This window comes from Pseudophryne corroboree, chromosome 3 (assembly GCF_028390025.1).
Source record: "Pseudophryne corroboree isolate aPseCor3 chromosome 3, aPseCor3.hap2, whole genome shotgun sequence".
Classification (NCBI taxonomy): Eukaryota; Metazoa; Chordata; class Amphibia; order Anura; family Myobatrachidae; genus Pseudophryne; species Pseudophryne corroboree.
In genome coordinates this window covers 585,018,824-585,042,836 of record NC_086446.1, presented here as the reverse complement: position 1 = coordinate 585,042,836, position 24,013 = coordinate 585,018,824, and the positions used below count along the sequence as shown (strand labels likewise).

The window sequence follows — 24,013 nt, the reverse complement described above, 5'->3', positions numbered from 1 at the left end:
TCCACGGTCTTAAGTGGCTCAAACCAGTGGGATTTTAGGAATCCAACACACGTTAAGATCCCAAGGTGCCACTGGAGGCACAAAAGGGGCTGAATATGCAGCACCCCTGTAACAACGTCCGAACTTCAGGCAGTGAAGCCAGTTCTTTTTGAGAGAAAAAGGGATAGGGCCGAAATCTTGGCCTTTATGGATCCTAATTTTAGGCCCATAGTCACTCCTGACTGTAGGAAGTGCAGGAATCGACCCCCCTGGAATTCCTCTGTAGGGCCTTCCCGGCCACACACCAAGCAACCTATTTTCGCCATATACAGTGAAAAAGTCTTGCTGTCACGTCTTTCCTAGCCTTTATCAGCGTAGGAATAACTGCATCCGGAATGCCCTTTTCCGCTAGGATCCGGCGTTCAACCGCCATGCCGTCCAACGCAACCGCGGTAAGTCTTGGATCAGACATGGTCCCTGTTGCAACATGTCCTGACTGAGAGGCAGAGGCCATGGGTCCTCTGAGAGCATTTTTTTGCAGTTCCGGATACAGAGTCCTTCTTGGCCAATCCGGAGCAAAGAATATTGTTCACACTCCTCCGTTTATTACAATTCTCAGCCCTTGGGTCTGAGAGGAAGAGGAGGGAATATATAGACCGACTGGAACACCCACGGTGTTACTAGTGCGACCACAGCTATCGCCTGAGAGTCCCTTGACCCAGCGTAAAACCTTTTTTATCTTTTTATTGAGGTGGGACACCATGTAGTCCACCTGAGGCAGTTTCCATCAATTTGCAAAACTGCGTGAAGACTTCCTGATGAAGTCACCACTTTTCCGGGTGGAGGTCGTGTCCACTCCCGGAATGAACACTGCTGACAGTGCGCTTACTTGATTCTCCGCCCAGCGAAGAATTCTGGTGGCTTCTACCCTCGCCACCCTGCTCCTTGTGCCGCCCTGGCGGTTTACATGAGCCCCTGCGGTCTGACTGGATCAGAACCGGTTGGTCGCAAAGCAGGAACTCCGCTTGACTTAGGGCGTTGTATATGGCCCTTAGTTCCAGGATATTGATGTGAAGGCAAGTCTGTTGGCTTGACCACAAACCTTGGAATTTTCTTCCCTGTGTAACTGTCCCCCACCCTCGGAGGCTTGCATCCGTGGTCACCAGGACCCAGTCCTGAATGCCGAATCTGCGGCCCTCGAGAAGGTGAGCACTCCGCAGCCACCACAGGAGAGACACCCTGGCCCTGGGGGATAGGGTGATTAACCGATGCATCTGAAGATGTGATCCGGACCACTTGTCCAGTAAGTTCCATTGTCCTTGCATGGAACCAGCCGAAGGGGATGGCCTCGTATGATGCCATCATCCTTCCCAGGACTCGAGTGCAGTGATGCACTGACACCTGTTTTGGTTTTCATTGGATTCCTGACCAGTGTTATGAGCTCCTGAGCTCTCTCTATCGGGAGATAACCCTCTTCTGGTCTGTGTCTAGGATCATGCCTAGGCGAGGCAGATGAGCTGTAGGAACCAACTGCGACTTCGGAATATATAGAATCTAGTCGTGTTGCCATTTCACTTCCAGAGAAGGTGATACGCTGTCCAGCAACTGCTCTCTTGATCTCGCTTTTATGAGGAGATCATACAAGTATGTGATAATAGTGACACATTGCTTCCGCAGTAGCACCATCATATCCGCCATTACCTTGGTGAAATTGGTAATGACAATCCCGTACTGCAATTCTGAGGTACGCCTGATGAGGTGGATAAATGGGGACACGAAGGTATGCATCCCTTATGTCCCGATTCATTTCAGGCTTGCAATGACCGCTCTTAGCGATTCCATCTTGAACATGAACCTTTTCAGGTATATGTTCAGGGATTTTAATTCAATATGGGTCTAACCGAACCGTCTGGTTTCGGGATTATAACATGGTCGAATAATAACACCCTCTTGTTGAAGGAGGGGACCCTTGACCACCACCTGTTGAAGATACAATTTACGAATTGCAGTTAACACTGGCTCCCTCTCTTGGGGGGAAGCCCGCCGGGTCCTCGGTGAGGGGGCATCTTCTCACAGTCCAGCCTGTATCCCTGCGATACAATTTCTATTGCCCAGGGATCTAACAGGGAGTGAACCCACTTGTGGCTGAACTTACGAAGGCGTGTCCCCACCGGGCCTAGCTCCGCCTGTGGAGCCCCAGCGACATGCGGTGGATTTTTGTAGAGGCCGGGGAGGACTTCTGTTCCTGGGGACTAGCTGTGTTGTACAGCTTCTTTCCTCTGCCCCCGGCTCTGACAAGAAAGGAAGCACCTCAGACTTTCTTGTTTCTTTATTCGAAAAGCTGCATTTAATAATGTCGTGCTTTCCTAGGCTGTGCAGGAATATAAGGCAAAATATCAGAATTACCAGCTATAGCTGTGGAGACCAGGCCCGAGAACCTTTCTCCACACAATCCTCAGCCTTCCATATGCCTCTTAAGTCGGCATCATCTGTCCAATGTATATTCTACAGGACACGTCAAGCAGAAATCGACATAGCTTTTGTCTCTAGGACCCAGTATACTCATGTCCCTTTGGGCATGCTTTATAATTATATATCTATCACTTAAGACAGCATCTTAAAATATTTATATGCATACTAGGGTCTCAATCTCTGCTGATAAGGTACCTGTCCACGCTGCCACAGCGCTATAAACCCATGCCGACACAATCGCCGGTCTGGGTAGTATACTAGAATGTGCACACTATCTGCAGGATCCCTGAGAATAGCTAGTGCAAACAGGACACCCAAGGGGAAGATTCTCAACACATCCTGGCCCTAGTGGGGAAAGGATACAGCCTGAGAATTCTCTTGTGGGAAGCTGCCGTCTCTTGTCTGGAGATTCCCGCTCTTTTTCCTCATGAGAGGAGGGAAATTTACCTCAGCATTCTTCCCCTTAACATGTGTACTCTCATGTCAGGGACAGATGAGTCATCAGTGATATGCAAATCATCTTTTATTCCAATAATCATATATTGAATATCTTTTAGCCCTCTTGGCTGTAACTTTGCATTATCGTAGTCGACAGTGGAGTTAAACTCCGTGTCGATACTTTGTTATTTTGGATAGTGAACATAGAGAGACTCTGAAGGACTCTGTGACATAGGGACAGACCAGGGTAGATTTCCTTTCTGTTCCCTAACCTTTTGTGCAATAATTTTACCTCAGCACTTACACATATCCAAACAGGTGTCGGCGTTGTTGATGGAGACACCCTCCCACACACTTATCCGCTCTATCACCTCCTTAGAGGAGCCTTTTACCTCAGACATGTCGACACACGTGTACCGACACACCACACACACACAGGGGATGCTCTATTTGAAGACAGTTCCCCCACCAGGCCCTTTGGAGAGACAGAGAGAGAGTATGCCAGCACACACCACAGCGCTATATAATACAAGGATGTACACTATACTGAGTGATTTTTCCCCTATAGCAGCTTATATACACAGTTTTGCGCCTAAATTTATGTGCCCCCCCTCTCTTTTTTACCCTTTGTGTACCAGGATACTGCAGGGGAGAGCCTGGGGAGCTTCCTTCCAGCTGAGCTGTGAAGAGAAAATGGCACCGGTGTGCTGAGGAAGAAGGCCCGGCCCCCTCAGCGGCGGGCTTCTGTCCTTTTATGTACTGTAATGGCGGGGGTTAATGCACATATACAGTTTATCAGACTGTATTATGTGCTTTTCGCCAAGTAAGGTAATCTAATTGCTGCCCAGGGCGCCCCCCCTCAGCGCCCTGCACCCATCAGTGACCGGAGTGTGTGGTGTGCTAAGGGAGCAATGGCGCACAGCTGCAGTGCTGTGCGCTACCTTAATGAAGACCGGAGTCTTCAGCCACCGATTTTCAACTTCTCTTCGTTCTTCTGGCTCTGCAAGGGGGACGGCGGCGCGGCTCCGGGACCGGATGACCGAGGACTGGGCCTGTGTTCGATCCCTCTGGAGCTAATGGTGTCCAGTAGCCTTAGAAGCCCAAGCTAGCTGCAAGCAGGTAGGTTCGCTTCTCTCCCCTCAGTCCCACGTAGCAGTGAGTCTGTTGCCAGCAGATCTCACTGAAAATAAAAAACCTAACAAATACTTTCTTTTCTAGGAATCTCAGGAGAGCCCCTAGGGTGCATCCAGCTCTGGCCGGGCACAGATACTAACTGAGGTCTGGAGGAGGGGCATAGAGGGAGGAGCCAGTGCACATCAGATATAGTACCTAATCTTTCTTTTAAGAGTGCCCAGTCTCCTGCGGAGCCCGTCTATACCCCATGGTCCTTACGGAGTACCCAGCATCCACTAGGACGTCAGAGAAATGTGTAATACTTGAACTACCTGTAAATACATATATCTGTAACCAAGAGTCTTTAAACCTTGAAAACCAACAACAAAGAAGGATTTCAACAAGACATAACAGATGGGTAAAAGGTATTGTGAGGAATTTGCCAATATTGCATTCTCAGAGCCACAAAGTTTAGAAGAAGCAAAATTAAGTAATAAATGGCCCGAATAAAAGTCTCCTATAAATAAGGAACTGGCATTTTTATATGCAAATGGGACTTGGACTATTGTGAACAGACCAGCCAACAGGGAAACAAAAACAAATGGGGTTTCTGTAGAAAGCTAAATACCGATGGATCAATTGCCTGCTATAAGGCTTGCCTTGTTGCAAAGGTATTTACTCAAAAGTCTGGAATTGAATACTGTGAAGTGTTCTCCCTTGTCGCAAGGTACAGTACCCTACATTTGTAATTGCTATATCCGCTCTATGCAACTTGCTGTTATACAGGTATAAATTATATTTTGATTCAGCATTTCTTACTGGTGAACTAGCTAAATAAATCTTTATGGAGCCACCAGAGCACTATGATAAAACTTTGTTTTAAAAAGGAAAAGTATGCATACAGTACATAAAAAATAAATAATTATATGGCTTAAAACAAAGTGGCAGTAGTTGGTACATCAAACTAGCCACTATTTTGCTAGAAAGGGACTTTGCTCACAAACAGATCATTGTCTATACCACAAAATAATAGGAGATCAATTCTTTGTAGTGTATGTGGATGGTTTGCTACTAGCTGGTCAAGAAAGTCACACTGAAAATGTAAAGAGACTTTTAGGAGAAATATTTAGATTTAAAGACCTACAGTAGGTCCCGCAAGTCACCTGCTGCATATAAGAATTTTGCCAAATTTAAAGGCTGGAACTACTAGCATAGATCAGTAAAACTATATTGAAACTGTACTACGGAAATATGGTAAGTATATACTCCTGTTGGCAAAAGTACAAAACTAACTAGAAGCATGTCACCAACTACAGAATCTGAAATAGAAGAGATGAGAGCTATCCCATACCAAAATGCAATTGGGAGTCTGATGTAAGCAAGTGTTGGAAGTCAACTGGACATGAAACATATAGTGAACCACGTTAGCCAATTTTCACTGAATCCTGAGAAACATCATTGGTTAGCGGTTAAGAGGATCTTGAGTTAACTAAAGGGTATTAGTTCATTAAAATTTATAATTTCAAGGACTAAAACTTTAAATATTCTGTGATGCAGATTGGGGAGCAGATGAAGAGGACAGGAGTTCTTATACTGGATACCTAGTTGAATTAGCAGGTACAGCGAGAAGCTGGTCAAGTAAGATACAAGTTACAACCAACTTCAAAATATCTTCAAAAGAACCTATCTTCAAAAGAAGCAGGAAGATTTCAAGAAAGTTTTAGATATTCAGAACTCGCAACAAGTGACATATATAAGCGAGAGCGGGTGTTTATGTAGTTAAATGCTTAATCGATACTAGCTGTTTCTTTTTTTATCATAAAGTTTTTATTGAACAAAATTGCAATCGGCAGCAAATACAGAGTTTTCGCAAAAACAGGGTCACAATATAAACAATCTAGATCTGTAGTGACGGCATTACAAAGAACAAAAATGTTACTTTTTTTCAGAAGTAAAAGGTATAGAAGGAGAGGGAAGCATATAATAATTATGAGCAAAAACCTCCTAAATCAGAAAGCAGAAGGATTTTCAGAGGGCCAACCAGTGGTACCGTAGAAAAAAATATGGAGGACTACAAACATTATCAGGGAGGAGAGCGAATTAGAACTGGTAGTAGGATTGAAAAGAGGAGTCATTGCTGAGGGGAAAGCGAGCAGAAGAATAATAAAGAAAAAGGGTGGAGGATAGAAGAGGAGAGGGGGAAAGCCAGAGAGGAAAGAAAGAGATAGAGTGAGGAAGAGAGTGAGTCGGAGAGAAGAGAAGAAAAAAGTTTGTGTGTGTGTGTGTGGGGGGGGGGGGATACCTAGAAAAGTGCCTCAATTAAGTCCTGGAAGAGCCACGTTGTACTTTGCATACCAGAATATCCAAGTACTGTGAAACCTGTCCACTGTGTTGTTCATTGAGGAGTACAGATATTAAATCTTACCCTCAAACCATATGCGGTTCACAAATTCAGCTCTGGTAGGAGGGTATATTTGTTTCCACGATTTAGCGATTTGAAATTTAGCTGCACAGGCTATATGTAAAATCATTTTGTTATCAGATTTAGACAACTGGCAAGCAGGGGCACACAGAAGAAGCATCGCCGGGGTAAGGGAGGGGCAATCAGAGACAACTGAGTTTATGAGAGTTTGGACCAGGGACCAAAAGGGGGTAATCTTAGGACAACTCCTCCAAATATGAAAAAAGGAACCTATTTGGCCGCACTGGCGCCAGCAAAGATTCTAAGTGGTTGGGTAAATTCGATGCAAACATTCCGGAACAAGATACCAGCGTGTGTACACTTTATAGGAATTTTCCTTAATGGAGACACTGATCGAGCATTTGGAGATATTTGAGCAAATAGTATCCCATGTCTCTTTGAGAGAGAGAGATCTTCAAGTCCTCCTCCCAGGAAATCTCGTGTGCCACTCGGGGAGGAGAGTCCAGGGATAAGATGGAATGATACAGTAGGGAGATGGTGTCTCCGCCCATAGAACAGTAAATACAAAGATGTTCAATAGCCGTCGGTATACACGAAGGACCAATCGCTCTGGTAGAGGTCGAAACAAAGTTTCTAATTTGAAGATATTGGTAGAAATAGGACGTCTGCAGAGAGTATTTCTCTTGAAGTTCCGCAAAAGAGTTGTTACGAATTATATGATGAAAACAGGTGATGCCCGCTTCTGACCATGTAGTAGCCATAACAGGTGATCGGCCAGGGGGAAAGGAAGGGTGGTTCCATAAGGCTGTCAGAGGAGAAGGATAGGTGTAGAGGGAAAGGTTAGAATTTACTGAATCCCATATCGAGAGTGTAAGGGAGACTGCTGTGACAGAAGAAATGGGTTTTGGTCTGTGGAGGCAGAAAAGCCACGGAAGGTGGGAGATCACATCCACCTGTACCAGATCACTCTCCAAGTCGACCCATCTCCTTACGTTCCTCTGGGAGTGCCAAGCATCCAATTGACTAAGCTTGGAGGCATAATAATATCTTCTAGACAGTGATGGGAGACCCAAGCGACCACTAATGGAACTCCTCTGAAGGATATCCCTGCGTAGGTGAGGCTTTTTATTATCCCAAATAAATTTACTATTTTGTGCTTGAAGAGACGTGAGGACCCGGAGAGGAACCGGCAGGGGCAATGTCTGAAAGAGATATAACAGTTTAGGTAAGACATTCATCTTAATGACATTGATTCTGCCAATTCAGGAAATTAAATGTTTTTTTTTCCAGCCCTTCATATGTTCTCTAAATAGGTGGTGGTGGGGGGGAATAGCTTCATAAAGTGAATGGTAAGATTAAGTGATATGTACCCCTAAGTATATAATAGAAGTGTGCCGCCAAGTAAAATAAATATTATACTTAAGGAGATCCAATGTGGTTGTCTGAATGTGTAAAGAGAGGGCTTCCGACTTATCATGATTGATTTTATAACCAGAGAGAGTCAGTTCCTTGAAAACATTGGGCAGGGAGACAAGCGGGTTGGTGAGAGTGAGGAGGACGTCGTCTGCGAACAGGGAGAGTTTGTATTGGGAACCCTTAACGGTAAAGCCTGCAATGTACAAATTAAGCCAAATACGGCAGGCAAGAGGTTCAATTATTAAGGCAAATATAAGTGGCGACAGGGGGCATCCCTGTCGTGTCCCATTGGATACAGAAAATTGGTCCGAAAGAATCCCACCTGCCAAGACCAAGGTAGAGGGGTTATGATAGAGTGCCTGGATAACTTGAAGGAATTCACCTTGAAAACCATAGCTGCGTAGGGTTTGGTCAAGGAAGACCTAGGAAACCCCATCAAAAGCCTTCTCTGCATCCAGAGCTAGTAGTGAAGGGAGTCTGATAGAGTTAGCATAATGAATCTTGTTAATAGTATGTCTAGTATTGTCAAGAGATTGCTGAGAGAGAACAAAACCCACCTGATCAGGATGAATAAGGAATGGGAGGAGAGGGTTCAAGCGTATAGCCAAAATCTTTGTAAATAGCTTAAGGTCTGCGTTTAGAAGGGAGATGGGGCGATAATTAGAAATCTGTTGGTGATCCTTGCCCGATCTGGGGAATACAGCGTTGGTAGTTTTGTTATGAAAAAACTGACCGTTAAGTACTCTATTAAAGGTAGAAGTCAGGTGAGGGACGAGTTGGTTCTCAAAAGATTAGTATTATGCAAAGGGAAAGCCATCAAGCCCTGGGGCCTTTGATGGCTTTTGGTGTTTGAGAGCTGCCGAAACCTCTTCGTCCGTTATGGGCTTACACAAAGCATTGGAGGAGGAGGCGGCGGCGGCATCGATTCGAGGCAACGCATATGATGTCAAATAATCTGAAATCTGTGCGGACGAGTCAGGTGAGACAGGTATAAGGTCAGGGGGAATGATATAGTTGAGTATAATATTCAGTGAAAAGGGAGTTAATTTTAGTAGGATTATAATGAGTCGTACCTTGAGTATCCTTGATCGACGCAATACTGTAGATGAAGCAATTTTTTGCATTTTTAGCCTATTGGCAAGAAGAGTGTCAGCCTTATTGCTTTTCTCATAAAAACTATTTTTTCAGACATAATTGCATGAGCTGCTCTAGCAGCAACTAGTTGTTTGTAATTAAAATCAGTGGGGCTCCGTTTATGGAGAGATGTCAGGGAGTAAACCTGATCCGTATGGTTTCTAAGAGTCATTTTTTGCTCTTTATTGCGGTGGGATGCATAACTGATCACATGCCCTCTAAAGACAGCTTTGTGAGCTTCCCACACTAGCAGGGATCAGCCAGAATCATCATTGTTAAGAAAAATGTAGTCTTTAAGAATGTCACCCATCTTGGCTTTAAATGTGGGAATTTTGAGTATAGTATCATTCAAGCGCCATGAAGGACGACAGGTCGGTATGTCCAGAAGATCAAAAGTGGACATGATTGAGGAAGTGGTCAGACCAGACATTAGGTGTGAACATTGACGTTAGTAAATGATTAGAGGCTGGGGGACCACAAAACAGATAATCGATCCTGGAATAAGTACGATGAGGAGGTATAATCCTTCGCCTCCTTAACATATTTAAAAAATGAGCTACAGATAAGGCATGTACATGGGTTTTTATGAGGGGAGGACCTATCCAAGGACTGATCTAGGACAGCGTTAAAGTCACCACCTACAAAAACATAGCCAACTCTGAGTTTATGAAGAGCAGAGAAGAAGACTGAAAAAAAACGAAGTTGGCCCGAATTCGGTGCATATAGATAGGCAATGGTTACCTCCAAGTGGCCTAGCCTGCCAGTTAAAATTATATATCTATCGTCCGTGTCCACATGTACTGAACCTTGAACAAAGGGGAGTTTGCTGCTAATCAAGATGGCTACTCCATTGTGCTTGGATATCAAGGTGGGATGTCCAGGGTTCTTAAAATGCGTTTCCTGGAGAAGGACAATGTCAGCCCATAGAGAGCGTATCGTGCGGAACAGATGAGAGCGTTTTTGAAGCGTATTGAGGCCCCAGACATTCATAGATGCAATAATAAAAGGCATATTGCAAAGAGGAAAGGGGAAAAAAAAAAGAGCAGAGAAGTTGACTCACTCAGAAGAAAGAAGTAGAGGGGAAAAGAAAGCCAGAGAAGAAAAAATGAAGAATCAAGAAAAAGGGGAGTTGGTGTGCTCAACCTCAATTGAGCAGGGCTGAAGAAAAAGAGAAAAAGATGAAGGCGCTACTCAAGGAGAAGGGGTAGGTACCCGAAATGTAGGACCCTTGGGTTCAAATGGGCGAGGGCAGGAAAACCCAAACCGCCACAAGGGTAAAAAATTGTTGCGGGGGGGATAGAGCTAATATCAAAACAGTATAAAACAATACAGATAAATCAGTGAGCAAATGTCATTCAAAGTGAGTTGAAGGCTAATGATTAAGATGTGAGAGTAGGGGGAGGAGATGGCCTCCCACTGGTGAACGATGTGGGGGGGGGGGCAGGGACACACATGGAAAAGAGGGGGGGAGCAAACAAATAACACTGGTACAATTGTGTAGAAAAAGGGGACCTGATATAAAGGGAAAAAGACATAAATACACCAATAACACAAATACAAAAAAGAGTTTTTTCTCTGTCCTTTTCCGGCAATGTGAGAAAAACAAAACAAAACAATGGTATATCCAAACCAGTATGGGCGATAGGCACTGAGTAGCCATGTCAAAGGGCCTACAAAAACTCAAGCCAGAGGGAGTGGAGGAGTCATCTATAATTAAATTAGAAACTGTCAAGCCCTCCAAATCTGGAAAGTCTAAGCATAAAAGTGAACCATCATTTTCATCAGAAGCAAAAAAAAAAAAAAAACATTGACAAGCATCACTAGTCATGAATCATAAGTCATGGTATCAGGAAGGACCAGGAGGAAATCTGGACACAATGAATATAACAAGCATAAAAAATTAGCTAAAGTCAGGTCAAACTGTGAAATGAAATACAGGCTTGTCCCGGGTGTGATCAGTCTCGTAAGATGCCCAGGGGGAACACAGTATACAGGAAAATGGGAGGCACTGTAACGAATACGGACATGTTAAGAACTCTTCTTCACCAAAGTCGCTGAATGAGTGAAATACTTAAATGATCAATTTAAAGGGGAAACCCCAATGGTAACGGATATTCCTGTTGCATGGGGCTTTAGTGAGGTCACGGAATTCCCTCCTCTTTGCGAAGGCCAACGGGGCCAGATCTTGAAAAAAATTGGAGTTTTACCGCATGAAAAAGTATATGCAGTTTTCCACATGTAGAGATTAAGATCTTTTCTTTGTCCTTGAAGCTAAGAAAACGAAGGACCACATCTCGAGGAGGTTCCCCGTCTCTAGGCTTAGGTCGGAGGGTGCGATGGGCCCTTTCTAGCGGCAGCAATTTGACCCCCAGGTCCGGAAACAGGAAAGAGAAGAGTGTATGGAGGTAGGGTTCCAAAGCATCTCCATTGACGGATTCTGGGATGTTGCGGATGCGCAGTTTATTTCTGCGTTTGCGATTTTCGAGATCCTCGTTCTTAGTGCGAAGTTCAGATAATTCAGACACAATGTGATCCAGGTCGCGACCAGTGTCATTCATTTTTTTTTTTTTTTTTATTATCCTGACTGGTTTCCATCTTGGTGGCCCTTGAAGCAAGAGAGATGTCTGATTTGTTTGATGCCACTGCTTTATCCAATTTCGATTCCAAAGAATCTTTAAACTCCATGATCAGATCTTTAGTAGAAAATGCAGAGGGTGATCTGGCAGAGGTATCCATAGATTCGTGAGGGGGGGAGGGGTGACCCTAGTGCTGGGTGTTTTTATAACCCCTAGTGAAATGTTGAGAGATATCAGCACCCCCTTGTTTAGGAGTCTTGGTCGTAGATTTCTGCATGTGGACCAGATCAGTATGGGTTCAATAAGTACGCATCAGCCAGGGAGAGTAACAGACCTAGAGCAATGGGAGCCAGGTGGGGTGAGATGGGGTGTATACCCAGGGGATGCCACTGATAACTTTCAAGTGGACATATAGGTGGGGGGGGGCCGGTCATTAATAGGGAGATACCAACTCAACAAGTCCCATTATGGAGGGGACAGGAGGTCCCCCTGATGTGCTGGGAGTACTTAATTAACAAATAAATGACCGAAGCCTGAAGATTAAGCAAAGTCACTAGGTATGGTACTATGGGGCCAAATATCTGTGTAGCTGTGCCGTGAGTAGGAAAGGCCACTGCATGTTAGGCAAGGCAGCACTGTAAGGCAGGTACAGGTGGAATCATGCCCATCCAGGGTTATAGGGAAGCACTGGGGGTGAACTGGAAATGTTGGGAGGGCCGGAGCATAAGGGCACAGTTAGACCCCCTCCCTTGTGCAGCACCTTTGTATGGGCTCCAGGGCACAGTATGGTGGGTGCCTGTTCCAGCCACAGCCTCACCCCCAGCCACCTGGAAGCCTGAGCTGCGGGAGTTAGGGCTGGGGAATAGACCGATCTGTGCACACTCCAGACGCTGTCACCAGAGTCAGTCACTGCTCTGTGGAGAGGCACAGCAATGGGAGACCTGTGGCAGGGGTGTATCTACCCATTGGCCAGGATGGCACTTGCCAGGGGTACCAGGCAAGGAGGGGGCGCTGCCTTGGAGTGCCATCCACGTCCAGGGGGTAGAATCCAGTAGTACTGTCAGACTTGGTGACTGTCTGTTAGTGCCAGCAGCAGTGTCAGGCGGCAGCGCACCGCACCTTACTTGTAATCAGACTCAACATAAACTACAGCTCCCAGCATCCCCTGTTGCCGTGAGCTCTGGGAGCTGTAGTTTATTTTGAGTCTGATTGATCACTAGTGCAGTGCTGTGCCGCTGGAAACCGGCGCCGGCAGTAACAGACAATCACAAGGTACAATCCAGATTAAGTGAGGGGAGGGGTGGCACAAGACTGCACTGCACGGCATTGCCCTTCGGGAAGTGGACGGAACAGAAACAGGGGGGCGGGGCAGTGCCAGGCAACCAAGCAGCATAAAGGAGAGGACAAGGAGCTACTAAAGTACATGCATTGAGTGAACCCTGTCTGTGAAGTGAGAGGGGTAAACACTATATAGTCTGTATGTGTCTGCTTTATGAATGTGACTATATGTGTAAGTATGTTTGTGTGTGTATAAGTAGCTACTGTATTTATGTGTGTATTAGTGTATGACTATGTATGTATGTGACTGTATACTGTATATGTGTGTAACTATTTGTATATACTGCATGTGTGACTGTACTGTATATCATTTCTCATATGTCCTAGAGGTTGCTGGGGACACTTCAAGAACCATGGATGGGATCCGCAGGAGACATGGGCACTTTAAGACTTTGAATGGGTGTGAACTGGATCCTCCCTCTATGCCCCTCCTCCAGACTCCAGTTAGATTCTGTGCCCAGGCAGACTGGATGCACATTGAGGAGCTCTACTGAGTTTCTCTGAAAAGACTTTATGTTAGGTTTTTTATTTTTAGGGAGGTCTACTGGCACCAGTCTCCCTGCATCGTGGGACTTAGGGGAGAGAAGTCAGACCTACTTCTGATGAGTTTAAAGGCTCTGCTTCTTGGCTGCGGGACACCATTAGCTCCTGAGGGTTTGGAATTGGAACACTAGGTACGCCTAGGGGTTCACTCCCAGAGCCCACCGTCACCCCCTTACAGAGCCAGAAGTCAGAAGACAGGTGAGTAGAAGAAGACCTGAAGACTTCAGTGATGGCTATGAGGTACCGCACAGCAATTGTGCTGCGCGCCATGCTCCCACTCACACAGTGGCAGTGCAGGGTGCAGGGCGCGCGGGGGGGCGCGCGCCCTGGGCAGAATTAGAAACCTCTTATTAGGCTGGCAGAAGGTGATTGAGGTGCCTGGGCACTGAATTCGGACCCCCGCCGGCATTTATGTATTTAAAAAAGAGCTGGCTGAAGCGCCATTTTCTCTCACAGAAGCTGCAGAGACGCAGGTCCTTTCCTCCTACCACTGTACAATTAACAGGGTGCAAAACTGGGGGCGGGTACACAGTAATTTGGTGCAGTTATAACTTATTTTAAAAGTGCTACAGGTCTGGGGCTTAATATTAAGTTTTCAGAACCGGGATTGAGCGCTGGGTGTGAACTGGCAAACTCCCTCTGTGTTTCTCTATCAGGCTTTACTGTGGGTCTGTCCCAATTTGCCCTGTGTGTCTGTGGGTGTCGGTACACGTGTGTTGGCGTTTCTGAGGCTGAATGCTTTTCCCAGGAGGAGACTGTGTTAGGGGCAGAAACAGCTGTGGGGGTGACCCTGTCGGCACCGCCGACCCGATTGGGTAAATGTGTTGAATGCCTTAAATGCTAACGTGGCTCTTATTAATAAGAGATTGGATAAATCTGACTCTCAGAACCAGGCATGGAAGAAGTCTGTGGAGGATGTGTTATCACAGGTCCAAACCCCCTCAGGGTCACATAAACGTTCATTCGCACAGTTGGCGGACACGGATACTGACACGGATACTGACTACAGTGTCGACTATAATTTGACTAGATTAGACCCAAAATTGGCTAAGAACATTCAGTACATGATTGTGGCAATAAAAGAAGTGTTACATATCACTGAGGACCCTGCGGTTCCTGATACTAGGGTCTGTATGTATAAGGCAGTTTTTCCCAACCTCGGTCCTCAAGGCACACTAACAGTCCTGGTTTTAGTGATATCCAGGCTGGAACACAGGTGACTTAATTAGTACCTCAGTTATTTTGATTTAACCATCTGTGCTGAAGCCTGGATATCACTAAAACCTGCACTGTTGGTGTGCCTTGAGGACCGCGGTTGGGAATGCCTGGTATAAGGGAAAGAAACCTGAGGTAACGTTTCCGCCCTCTCATGAACTGAATACGTTCTTTGAAAAAATGTGGGAAAATCCTCATAAAAAGTTTCAGATTCCCAAAAGGATCCAGGTGACATATCCGTTCCCCTCTGGGGATAGGGATAAATGGGAGTCATCCCCCATTGTGGACAAGGCCCTGTCAAAGTTATCAAAAAAGGTGGCGTTACCGTCTCCTGACACGGCAGCCCTTAAGGAGCCGGCAGATCGTAGACAGGAGAATACGTTAAAATCCATTTACGTAACCACAGGTACTCTGCTCAGGCCAACCATTGCATCTGCATGGGTGAGCAATGCTATCGAAAAGTGGGCAGATAACCTGTCATCTGATATAGATACCCTAGATAGGGATAGTATCCTTTTAACGCTGGGTTATATCAGGGATGCCGCAGCATACCTGAAGGAAGCGGCGAGAGATATTGGCATGTTGGGATCGAAAAGCCAATGCTATGGCTATTTCAGCTAGAAAGGCATTGTGGATTCATCAATGGAATGCTGATGCTGACTCACAGAAAACTATGGAGTCTCTCCCATATAAAGGTAACGTCTTGTTTGGTGACGGCCTCGCTGATCAGGTATCTACGGCTACCGCGGGTAAATCGTAATTTTTGCCTTATGTTCCTCCACAACAAAAGAAACCTCACCAGTTTCAGATGCAGTCCTTTTGGCCAAATAAATACAAAAAGGGCCAAAATTATTCCTTTCTTGCTAATAGAGGAAGAGGTAAAGGTAAAAGGTCTCCTGCCATGGCAGGGTCCCAGGAGCAGAAGTCCTCCCCGGCTTCTGCCAAATCCACCGCATGACGCTGGGGCTCCTCTGCGGGAGTCCGCACCGGTGGGGGCACACCTCCAACTCTTCAGTCAATTCTGGGTTCGTTCGGGCCTGGACCCATGGGTGTTAGAAATAGTGTCCCAAGGGTACAAATTAGAGTTTCAAGACGTTCCCCCTCGACGATTTTTCAAATCGGCCTTACCAGCCTCTCCTCCAGACAGGGAGGTGGTATGCAACGCAATACAAAAGCTGTGTCAAAATCAAGTGATTATCAAGGTGCCCCCGTCACAACAGGGAGAGGGCTTTTATTCGAGCCTGTTTGTGGTCCCAAAGCCGGACGGCTCGGTCAGACCAATTCTGAACCTAAAATCCCTCAATTTCTTTCTAAAAAAGTTCAAATCCAAGATGGAGTCTCTCTGAGCAGTGATCTCCAGTCTGGAAGAAGGGGATTTTAGGGTGTCGGTCGACATAAAGGATGCCTACTTACACATCCCCATATATCCTCCGCATCAGACTTACCTGAGGTTTGCCTTTCAGGATTGTCATTACCAGTTTCAGACGCTGCCGTTTGGTCTATCCACAGCTCCGAGGGTTTTCACCAAAGTAATGGCGGAAATTATGCTTCCCCTGCGCAAGGAGTAACAATTATCCCAGACTTGGACGATCTCCTGATAAAGGCGAGATCCAGGGACCGATTGCTGCAGAGCATCACGATTTCCTTGTCAGTTCTACAACAACATGGTTGGCGCCTGTACTTGCCAAAGTCACAGATGAATCCAACAAAACGACTGTCGTTTTTGGGAATGATTCTGGACACGGAATTACAGAGAGTTTTCCTTCCAGAAGAGAAGGCTCTGGAGATTCAGAGTCTTGTCAAACAAATTCTAAAACCAGCGAGAGTGTCAATTCATCAATGCAATCGGTTACTGGGGAAGATGGTTGCGGCCTACGAGGCCATTCCATTTGACAGGTTCCATACCAGAGTGTTTCAGTGGTATCTGTTAGACAAGTGGTCCGGATCCCATCTGCACATGCACCGGAAAATACTCCTGTCCTCCAAGACCAGAATCTCACTGCACATCTCTCACCTTCTAGAGGGACGCAGGTTTGGGATCCAGGATTGGATCCTACTGACCACGGATGCGAGTCTCCGAGGCTGGGGAGCGGTCACACAAGGGGAAACTTTCCAGCGAAGATGGTCAAGCCAGGAAGTTTCTCTACACATAAACGTGTTGGAGTTAAGGGCCATTTACAATGGCCTTCTTCAAGCGGAACATCTTCTTCACAACCTGTCTGTCCTGATACAGTCGGACAATATAACAGCGGTAGCGAACATAAACCGCCAGGGCGGAACAAATAGAGCGGCAATGGCAGAGGCCACAAAAGTTCTCCGCTTGGCGGAAAGACATACAAGCACTCTGTCGGCAATATTCATTCCAGGAGTGGACAACTTGGAAGCAGACTTCCTCAGCAGACACGATCTCCATCCGGGAGAGTGGGGTCTTCATCAAGAGGTCTTCGCAGAAGTGACAAGTATTTGGGGAATTTCTCAAATAGACATGATGGCGTCTCGCCTCAACAAGAACCTTCCTCGCCTCAACAAGAACCTTCAGAGATATTGTTCCAGGTCGAGAGACCCTCTAGCAATAGCAGTGGACGCCCTAGTGACACCGTGAGTGTTTCAGTCGGTGTATGTGTTCCCTCCGCTTCCATTCATTCCAAAGGTGCTGAAGATCATAAGAAGGACAAAGGTTCAGGCGATCCTCATTGTTCCGGACTGGCCAAGAAGGGCTTGGTATCCAGATCTTCAGGAATTAATAGTAGGAAATCCTTGGCCTCTTCCTCTACGAGATCTGTTACAGCAGGGGCCGTGCGTGTATCAAGACTTACCGCGGATACGTTTGACGGCTTGGCGGTTGAACGCCGGATTCCTAGCCCAAAAAGGTATTCCCAGTGAAGTCATTCCCACACTTCTTCGGGCTAGGAAAGAAGTAACGGTGAAACATTATCACCGTATTTGGAGAAAATATGTGTCTTGGTGTGAGTCCAAGAGGGTTCACGGAAGAATTTCAGCTAGGCCGTTTTCTCCATTTTCTGCAAGCGGGTGTGGATGCGGGCCTAAAGTTGGGCTCCATTAAAGTACAAATTTCGGCCTTATCAATTTTCTTTCAAAAAGAATTGGCTTCCCTTCCGGAAGTTCAGACTTGCATCAAAGGCGTGCTGCACAACCAACCCTCATTTGTGCCCCTGGTGGCACCGTGGGATCTTAACGGGGTATTGCAGTTCCTTCTATCACATTGGTTTGACTTTGAACCCTTACAGGAGACAGAGTTAAAATTTCTCACTTGGAAAGTGGTCATGCTATTGGCCTTGGCATCTGCAAGGCGGGTGTCTGAATTAGCGGCCTTGTCTCACAAAAGCCCATATTTAATCTTCCATGAAGATAGAGCAGAGTTGAAGACTCGTCAACAGTTTCTTCCGAAAGTGGTTTCATCATTCCACACGAATCAACCTATTGTGGTGCCTGTGGCTACTGACGCTTTCGCTGAGTCAAAATCCCTTGATGTGGTTAGGGCTTTGAAAATTTACGTCGCCAGGACAGCTCAACTTAGGAAAACAGACGCTCTGTTTGTCCTGTATGCTCCCAACAAGACTATTGCGCGTTGGATCTGTACTACAATTCAGAATGCTCATTCTATGGTTGGTTTGCCGTTGCCGAAATCAGTGAAGGCCCACTCTACCAGAAAGGTGGGCTCATCCTGGGCGGCTGCCCTGGGGGTCTCGGCGTTACAACTTTGCCGAGCAGCTACTTGGTCAGGTGCAAACTCGTTTGCGAAATTCTACACATTTGACACCCTGGCTGATGAGGACCTCAGGTTTGGTCAATCAGTGCTGCAGAGTCATCCGTACTCTCCCGCCCATTCTGGAGCTTTGGTATAACCCCATGGTTCTTGAAGTTTCCCCAGCATCCTCTAGGACGTATGAGAAAATAGGATTTTAATACCTACCGGTAAATCCTTTTCTCCTAGTCCGTAGATGATGCTGGGCGCCCGTCCCAGTGTGGACTCTATCTGCAGTAATTACTTTTTAGTTATTGATTATGTTACACACGAGTTGTGTTTTCTGTTATGGTCAGCCTGTTGCTGACATTGTTCATGCCGTTGACTGGAGTTCTATTGACTGCCATGTTGTACGGTGTGTTTGTGGTGTGTGCTGGTATGTATCCCACCGTTAGTTTAAAAATAAAAATAAATCCTTTTCCTCAAAATGTCCATCTCCCTGGGCACAGTTCCTATAACTGGAGTCTGGAGGAGGGGCATAGAGGGAGGAGCCAGTTCACACCCATTCAAAGTCTTAAAGTGCCCATGTCTCCTGCGGATCCTGTCTATTCCCCATGGTTTTTGAAGTGTCCCCAGCATCCTCTACGGCAGAGGTTCTCAAACTCGGTCCTCGCACACACAGTGCATGTTTTGCAGGTAACCCAGCAGGTGCACAGGTGTATTAATTACTCACTGACACATTTTAAAAGGTCCACAGGTGGAGCTAATTATTTCACTTGCGATTCTGTGAGGAGACCTGCAAACATGCACTGTGTGGGCCCCCGAGGACCGAGTTTGAGAACCTCTGCTCTACGGACTAGGAGAAAAGGATTTACCGGTAAGTATTAAAATCCTATTTTTTCACATAGGGGTGGCTGCGTGTGATGTCACTCAGCCGCCCCAAAAATGCAGACAGCCTGACCCCGTTTTTCCAATGCTGCCTCCGCAATGGTCCATCACCGCCCCCCACTTCTGCCTGTCAATCAGGCAGCTGTGTTTACAGCCAATGTGATCCAATCGACGGAGCGCTGAGAACAGGGATATTGCAGTTGCATCCCTGAATATGGTTTGACCGCATTCCACTTATAGAAATAGAAATATATTTACTAGCACTGGTCCACATTTCTTTTTTCTATTTGCATTCCCCATATGCCTACTATAGACAGTGTTTCCTATAGGGGTACTACTGTGTGGCATAACGTGAATTAGAGATACTACTTTGCGGTGTAATGTGATACTGTGGCATAACGTGAATAAGAGACACTACTGTGCTGTGTAATATGCTACTGTGGCATAATTTGAATTAAAAGTGCTATTGTGTGGCCACGCCCCTCCCCACAAGGCCACTCCCTTTTTTGATACTCTCCTTATTTCAAATATGTGTATGTGTGTGTGTGTGTGGGGGGGGGGGGGGGGGGGTGGCGCACCAGCCCCTACTTTGCCAGGGGCGCTCGGGCCCCTAGATACACCCCTGGCCTGCGGCTTGGTCCCGAATCTTGGAGGTCAGTACAGGTGGGCCAGGGAAGGGGGAGCTCACGTCCTTCCTCATTACATTTTTTTATTGCCCACAGTAAAGTGTTCACGCCAAGGGCGCTATGTGTGCAGGAGGTCTTCCTTATATTATCTAGTGCCCCACTTAAGGAAAGCCAGCACCAGCCAGTCAGGCACTACTGCAGCGTCTGGTTTTAGTGTCAGATGGGAGGAAGCCAGCAACTCCGCTGGCTGCCTCTAAACAGTGAAGGAAGGGCACGGGTCATCCGGCGTCTAGCGGAGATCGGCACCCAGCAGCAATGAAGAACATCCAGGGGTGGAAGTAAGATGGCCTCTACCGCCCCTTTAAGGACTCCCAGGCAGGTCGTTTTTCACTCTGTCTCCGGCTCCACTGAGAGCCGTGCAGCTCTGAGACGTGTAGCTGCAGCGGGGATCTCCTGGCCATGCCCGCCGGCATCCGAATCACCAGGCCACCACGTAGCTGCCACTCGTCCGGAATGGAGCCCTCTTCCACCCGATGTCCAAACTCCAGTCCCCGATCAGGTACTGTAGGTGCAGGGAGGCCACAATCTGCGGAAGCATGAATTCGCTCTTCCCGACTCTGTAACCTCCACCCGCTCACCCAGAAGCACTCCACACAGGCAAGGGGCAGGTGCAGATGAAGCAGAGGGATATAAAAGCACCAGAGTCTTGGAGCTCACACTGGGCACATCCACCCTGCATGGCTGCCAAGCCACGCCCTCGATACTAGCTGTTTCTTAACTGTGTTATTGTGCATGATTCATCTGTCTAAATAACATCACGTCTAACTAAATATTATTACCAAACTTTAAGGTCAGACTGTTTAAACTCCAATGGCAAGACATATTTACATGCCTCTGTAAAAGTATCTGCATGTGCACAAGCCTGAAACTGTTATTCGACTGTCACAGTGCTGCACGGCTGTATAGTACTTAGCCCAAGAAAGATTGACACCTTATCGTATTGACTGCCATTTGTCTTCTATCACGTGTCCTGTTATATTCAATAAAATCTACTCTGGTTTGGAATCGTGTGGACTGATCTCATTGCTCACATCTACTATGTCATACTGACTGTGTTAGTGTGTGTTGTTGAACTGCATGATGCCAAGCTCAGAGCCGGTGGTGGCGCTGTGGCTCAGGGCTACTAGCTGCCATCTATTAGCTTTGCGCTGCAGTGCAAGAATGAGAAAAAAAACATCAGGTCCACGACTACCATCGATAGTGGGAAACCATCCTTATCTTTGCCATCGATAGTGAAATCATCTGCCATCAGTGCCATCCTTAGGCTGTGCTAGCTGTTGATTCTTGGTGTTTTCTTATAAAGTTTTTTAACCTCTCAGGGAAAAAGGTACATGATCAGCCCCATCCTTGCAGTGCTTGCTTATTATTCTGTATGATAAAGTGACTTGTGAGACATTTGCAGAACGGGTCCTGCGCAGTCCACCCACTATCTGAGCAGTAACTATCAGGTTTCCGTACTACTCTGAATTAGGCCCTATGGACAATTGAAAATGAAATTTCCCATGAAAATTGTGCTTGGAAGTAGAAACCATGCCCCGAAAGTATAGGTCAAGGCCTAGTTTACCACAGATAAGAACATGTAAAATTCAAGTCCATTTTTTGCAGGGAGAAGAGGGATGCAGGTATACTTCAGTATTTTAAACATCTTCACGTCTCAAATCTCTAGTAAATATCACATCATACAAAGTAAAACCTTGTTTTACAAAATGGAATTAAAATGTGCCTATTCCACATTTAGTTATGGAAGTCACAGATTTGCCCAGCTCTTCCCACCAAGACATGCAACACTGTGAGATGCTGCCATTTTAACATGCAAGCTCCAAGCATATTGCAGACAATAGGGGCAACCTGCATTTTTGCAATGGCACCTGAACTTTTATAAATCAACTCTGTCAGTATGAGAACATGGATGATACAGAGAACAGATGAGGCTCTAGCTCATGTGAGAATGAGACTTTTACAAAGGACAGCTACATTCTAATGCTCCACAAGATAGAACTTGTGTTGCCTTACAGAGTAATTCTTTATCTGTAGAGGTCACACATATTCTGAAATGCAGGATTCATGCCTGGATTTACAAAACTAAATTTTAAGCAGCCACATATGCTCTATAGATATAGGAGTCTACCAGCCTGGCATCTCTTGGTGCTTCATCTATTGCCAACATCATTCATCCCAGGAGCTCATTTGAAGTATGTCTGATAGTCTAGTTGCTGTCATGTACTCTATGGAAGGAATCCAATTAGCTGCGGTGTTCATCCACTGTTAATTTGCCCTCACTGGCCGATTCGATTAGCAGCGTTTAACCCCCGCTTTAAGACCCAGAGGTGAACTTTTCCTCCCAGCTTCAGGAGCTATGAGAAAAAGTCCATGACAAATGGCACTTACTGGGGTTTTGCATGCAGGGGAAAGGCAGTTTTATTGAATAGCTCCAGGCGTGAAACCTAGAGCTCTTTCCCCCACAAGGCAAACCCTGCAGATAAATGGATTTCCTCCTATGAGGAGGTATTTTTATATGAGGTTGATAAATACACCACATGCTACTGTTCAGAATAGGAACAGTAAAGAACTAATTCTATTTAATGCCATCCATTTAAACTTCACAATGTTAATTGAGCTGTAATGTGTTTGGGCTCACAGGAGGACAAGGATGGCTCTGGGGTGGCTGCAGTGACAATGTAGGCTTCGGAGAAGCAATTTCTAAGCAGTTTGTGGATGCACTAGAGACGGGACAAGATGCAAGAGCTGCCATGAATCTGCATAATAACGAGGCAGGAAGGAAGGTACAGTTTTAGTTTGAATGTATGTTTTCTGTACTTACATTTCTATTGAAAATTAAGCAATAAAAAAACAAACAAATACAATAAGCAGATACTGAAAATTATATTACAACCAATGTATGGAATATAATATTACTATCAACGGGGGAAGAGTAAGGAATTTTATACCAGTTAGGGAATGGGTAGAAATACTAGAAAGTCAGAATTGCCATATCAATCTGAAGTTTTGATATCTAAATAAATCATAAAATCCTTTAAAATAAAATGTATTTCTTCTTTAGATGCAATGTAATGGGTTGCTGTGAGTATACAAAACATTTTGCTGCAAAATTTGGTACAGTTAAACAATGAAATATTGATGAGCTCTGTAGGTTAGTATATAGCTGTCATACTTCACTGTGCAGTGATGACTCACTGGTGCAGGGACAGGTTGATTGTTCCATCTGGCTGCTGGGCTCTGCAATCTTGTGGTAGTTCACAGTGCTCCAGCTGTAGTCTCCACTTGTGGGTGCTGCCATTTTGCCAAAGCCTTAACTCCCCAGTTTCTTCTCAGCCAACCACTGCAGCCAATCAAAGAGGCTTCTGTCCTATAAAACCACTTCCTCTAATGTCTCTTTCTCAGATTCTTGTCTAACTCCTGGATTAAGACTTCCTGACTCTCCTGTGGTTTCTAACTACTGATATAACCTCCAGTATTATCTTTTGTGTATCTGCCCCATCCTGACTTGACCTCTGCTCTTGCGCCTACATCCTTGACCTATTGGCATGCCATTCTATTTACAAACCACTAATAGTGACCCTGACCTTGAATTATCTCCTCTTGAATTCTACCTGTGTACTGCAATATTCTATCTTTGCTACAATTCCCAGCTAGTCCTTTGGTACTCTTCCTGGATGCTGCAACCTATGAGATTCCTGCAGTGAAGTGCATATCTCCTTGCCGGGTTCCCTGGTGAGTCTAGCCACAGCAATTGTGATTAACAAAATTCTTAAAATCACTGTGAATCCTGACAACAGTGTCCTATTTGGCAGCTATAGGGATGACCGATTTCAAGTACTATTTAAAATTTTACACACACACACACACACACACACACACACACACACACACACACACACACACACACACACACACACACACACACACACGTATAGTCCAAGGATCTCATGTACAGTTGGATACAAATGTACATGTAAAATGAATGCCAGTCTACATTGCATGTATTCTAAAACAACTAAAAGAAAAAATCTACATAATGCATAAATGTGGCTACATGAATTTCATTTAAGAGAGACTTGAGATGCCA

At 45.7% G+C, this 24,013-nt stretch overlaps 1 protein-coding gene across 2 annotated transcripts in view; it reads left to right on the top strand.

Moving 5' to 3' along the window:
• The window catches only part of WNT8B (Wnt family member 8B), an 85,539-nt gene that overhangs the window by 52,376 nt on the left and 9,150 nt on the right, over positions 1 to 24,013 (top strand). For both annotated transcript variants that reach the window (XM_063961432.1, XM_063961431.1), the window contains one exon: positions 22,567 to 22,709. In XM_063961432.1, coding sequence (XP_063817502.1) covers positions 22,567 to 22,709 — 143 coding nt within the window. The remainder of the gene's footprint in view (positions 1 to 22,566; positions 22,710 to 24,013) is intronic.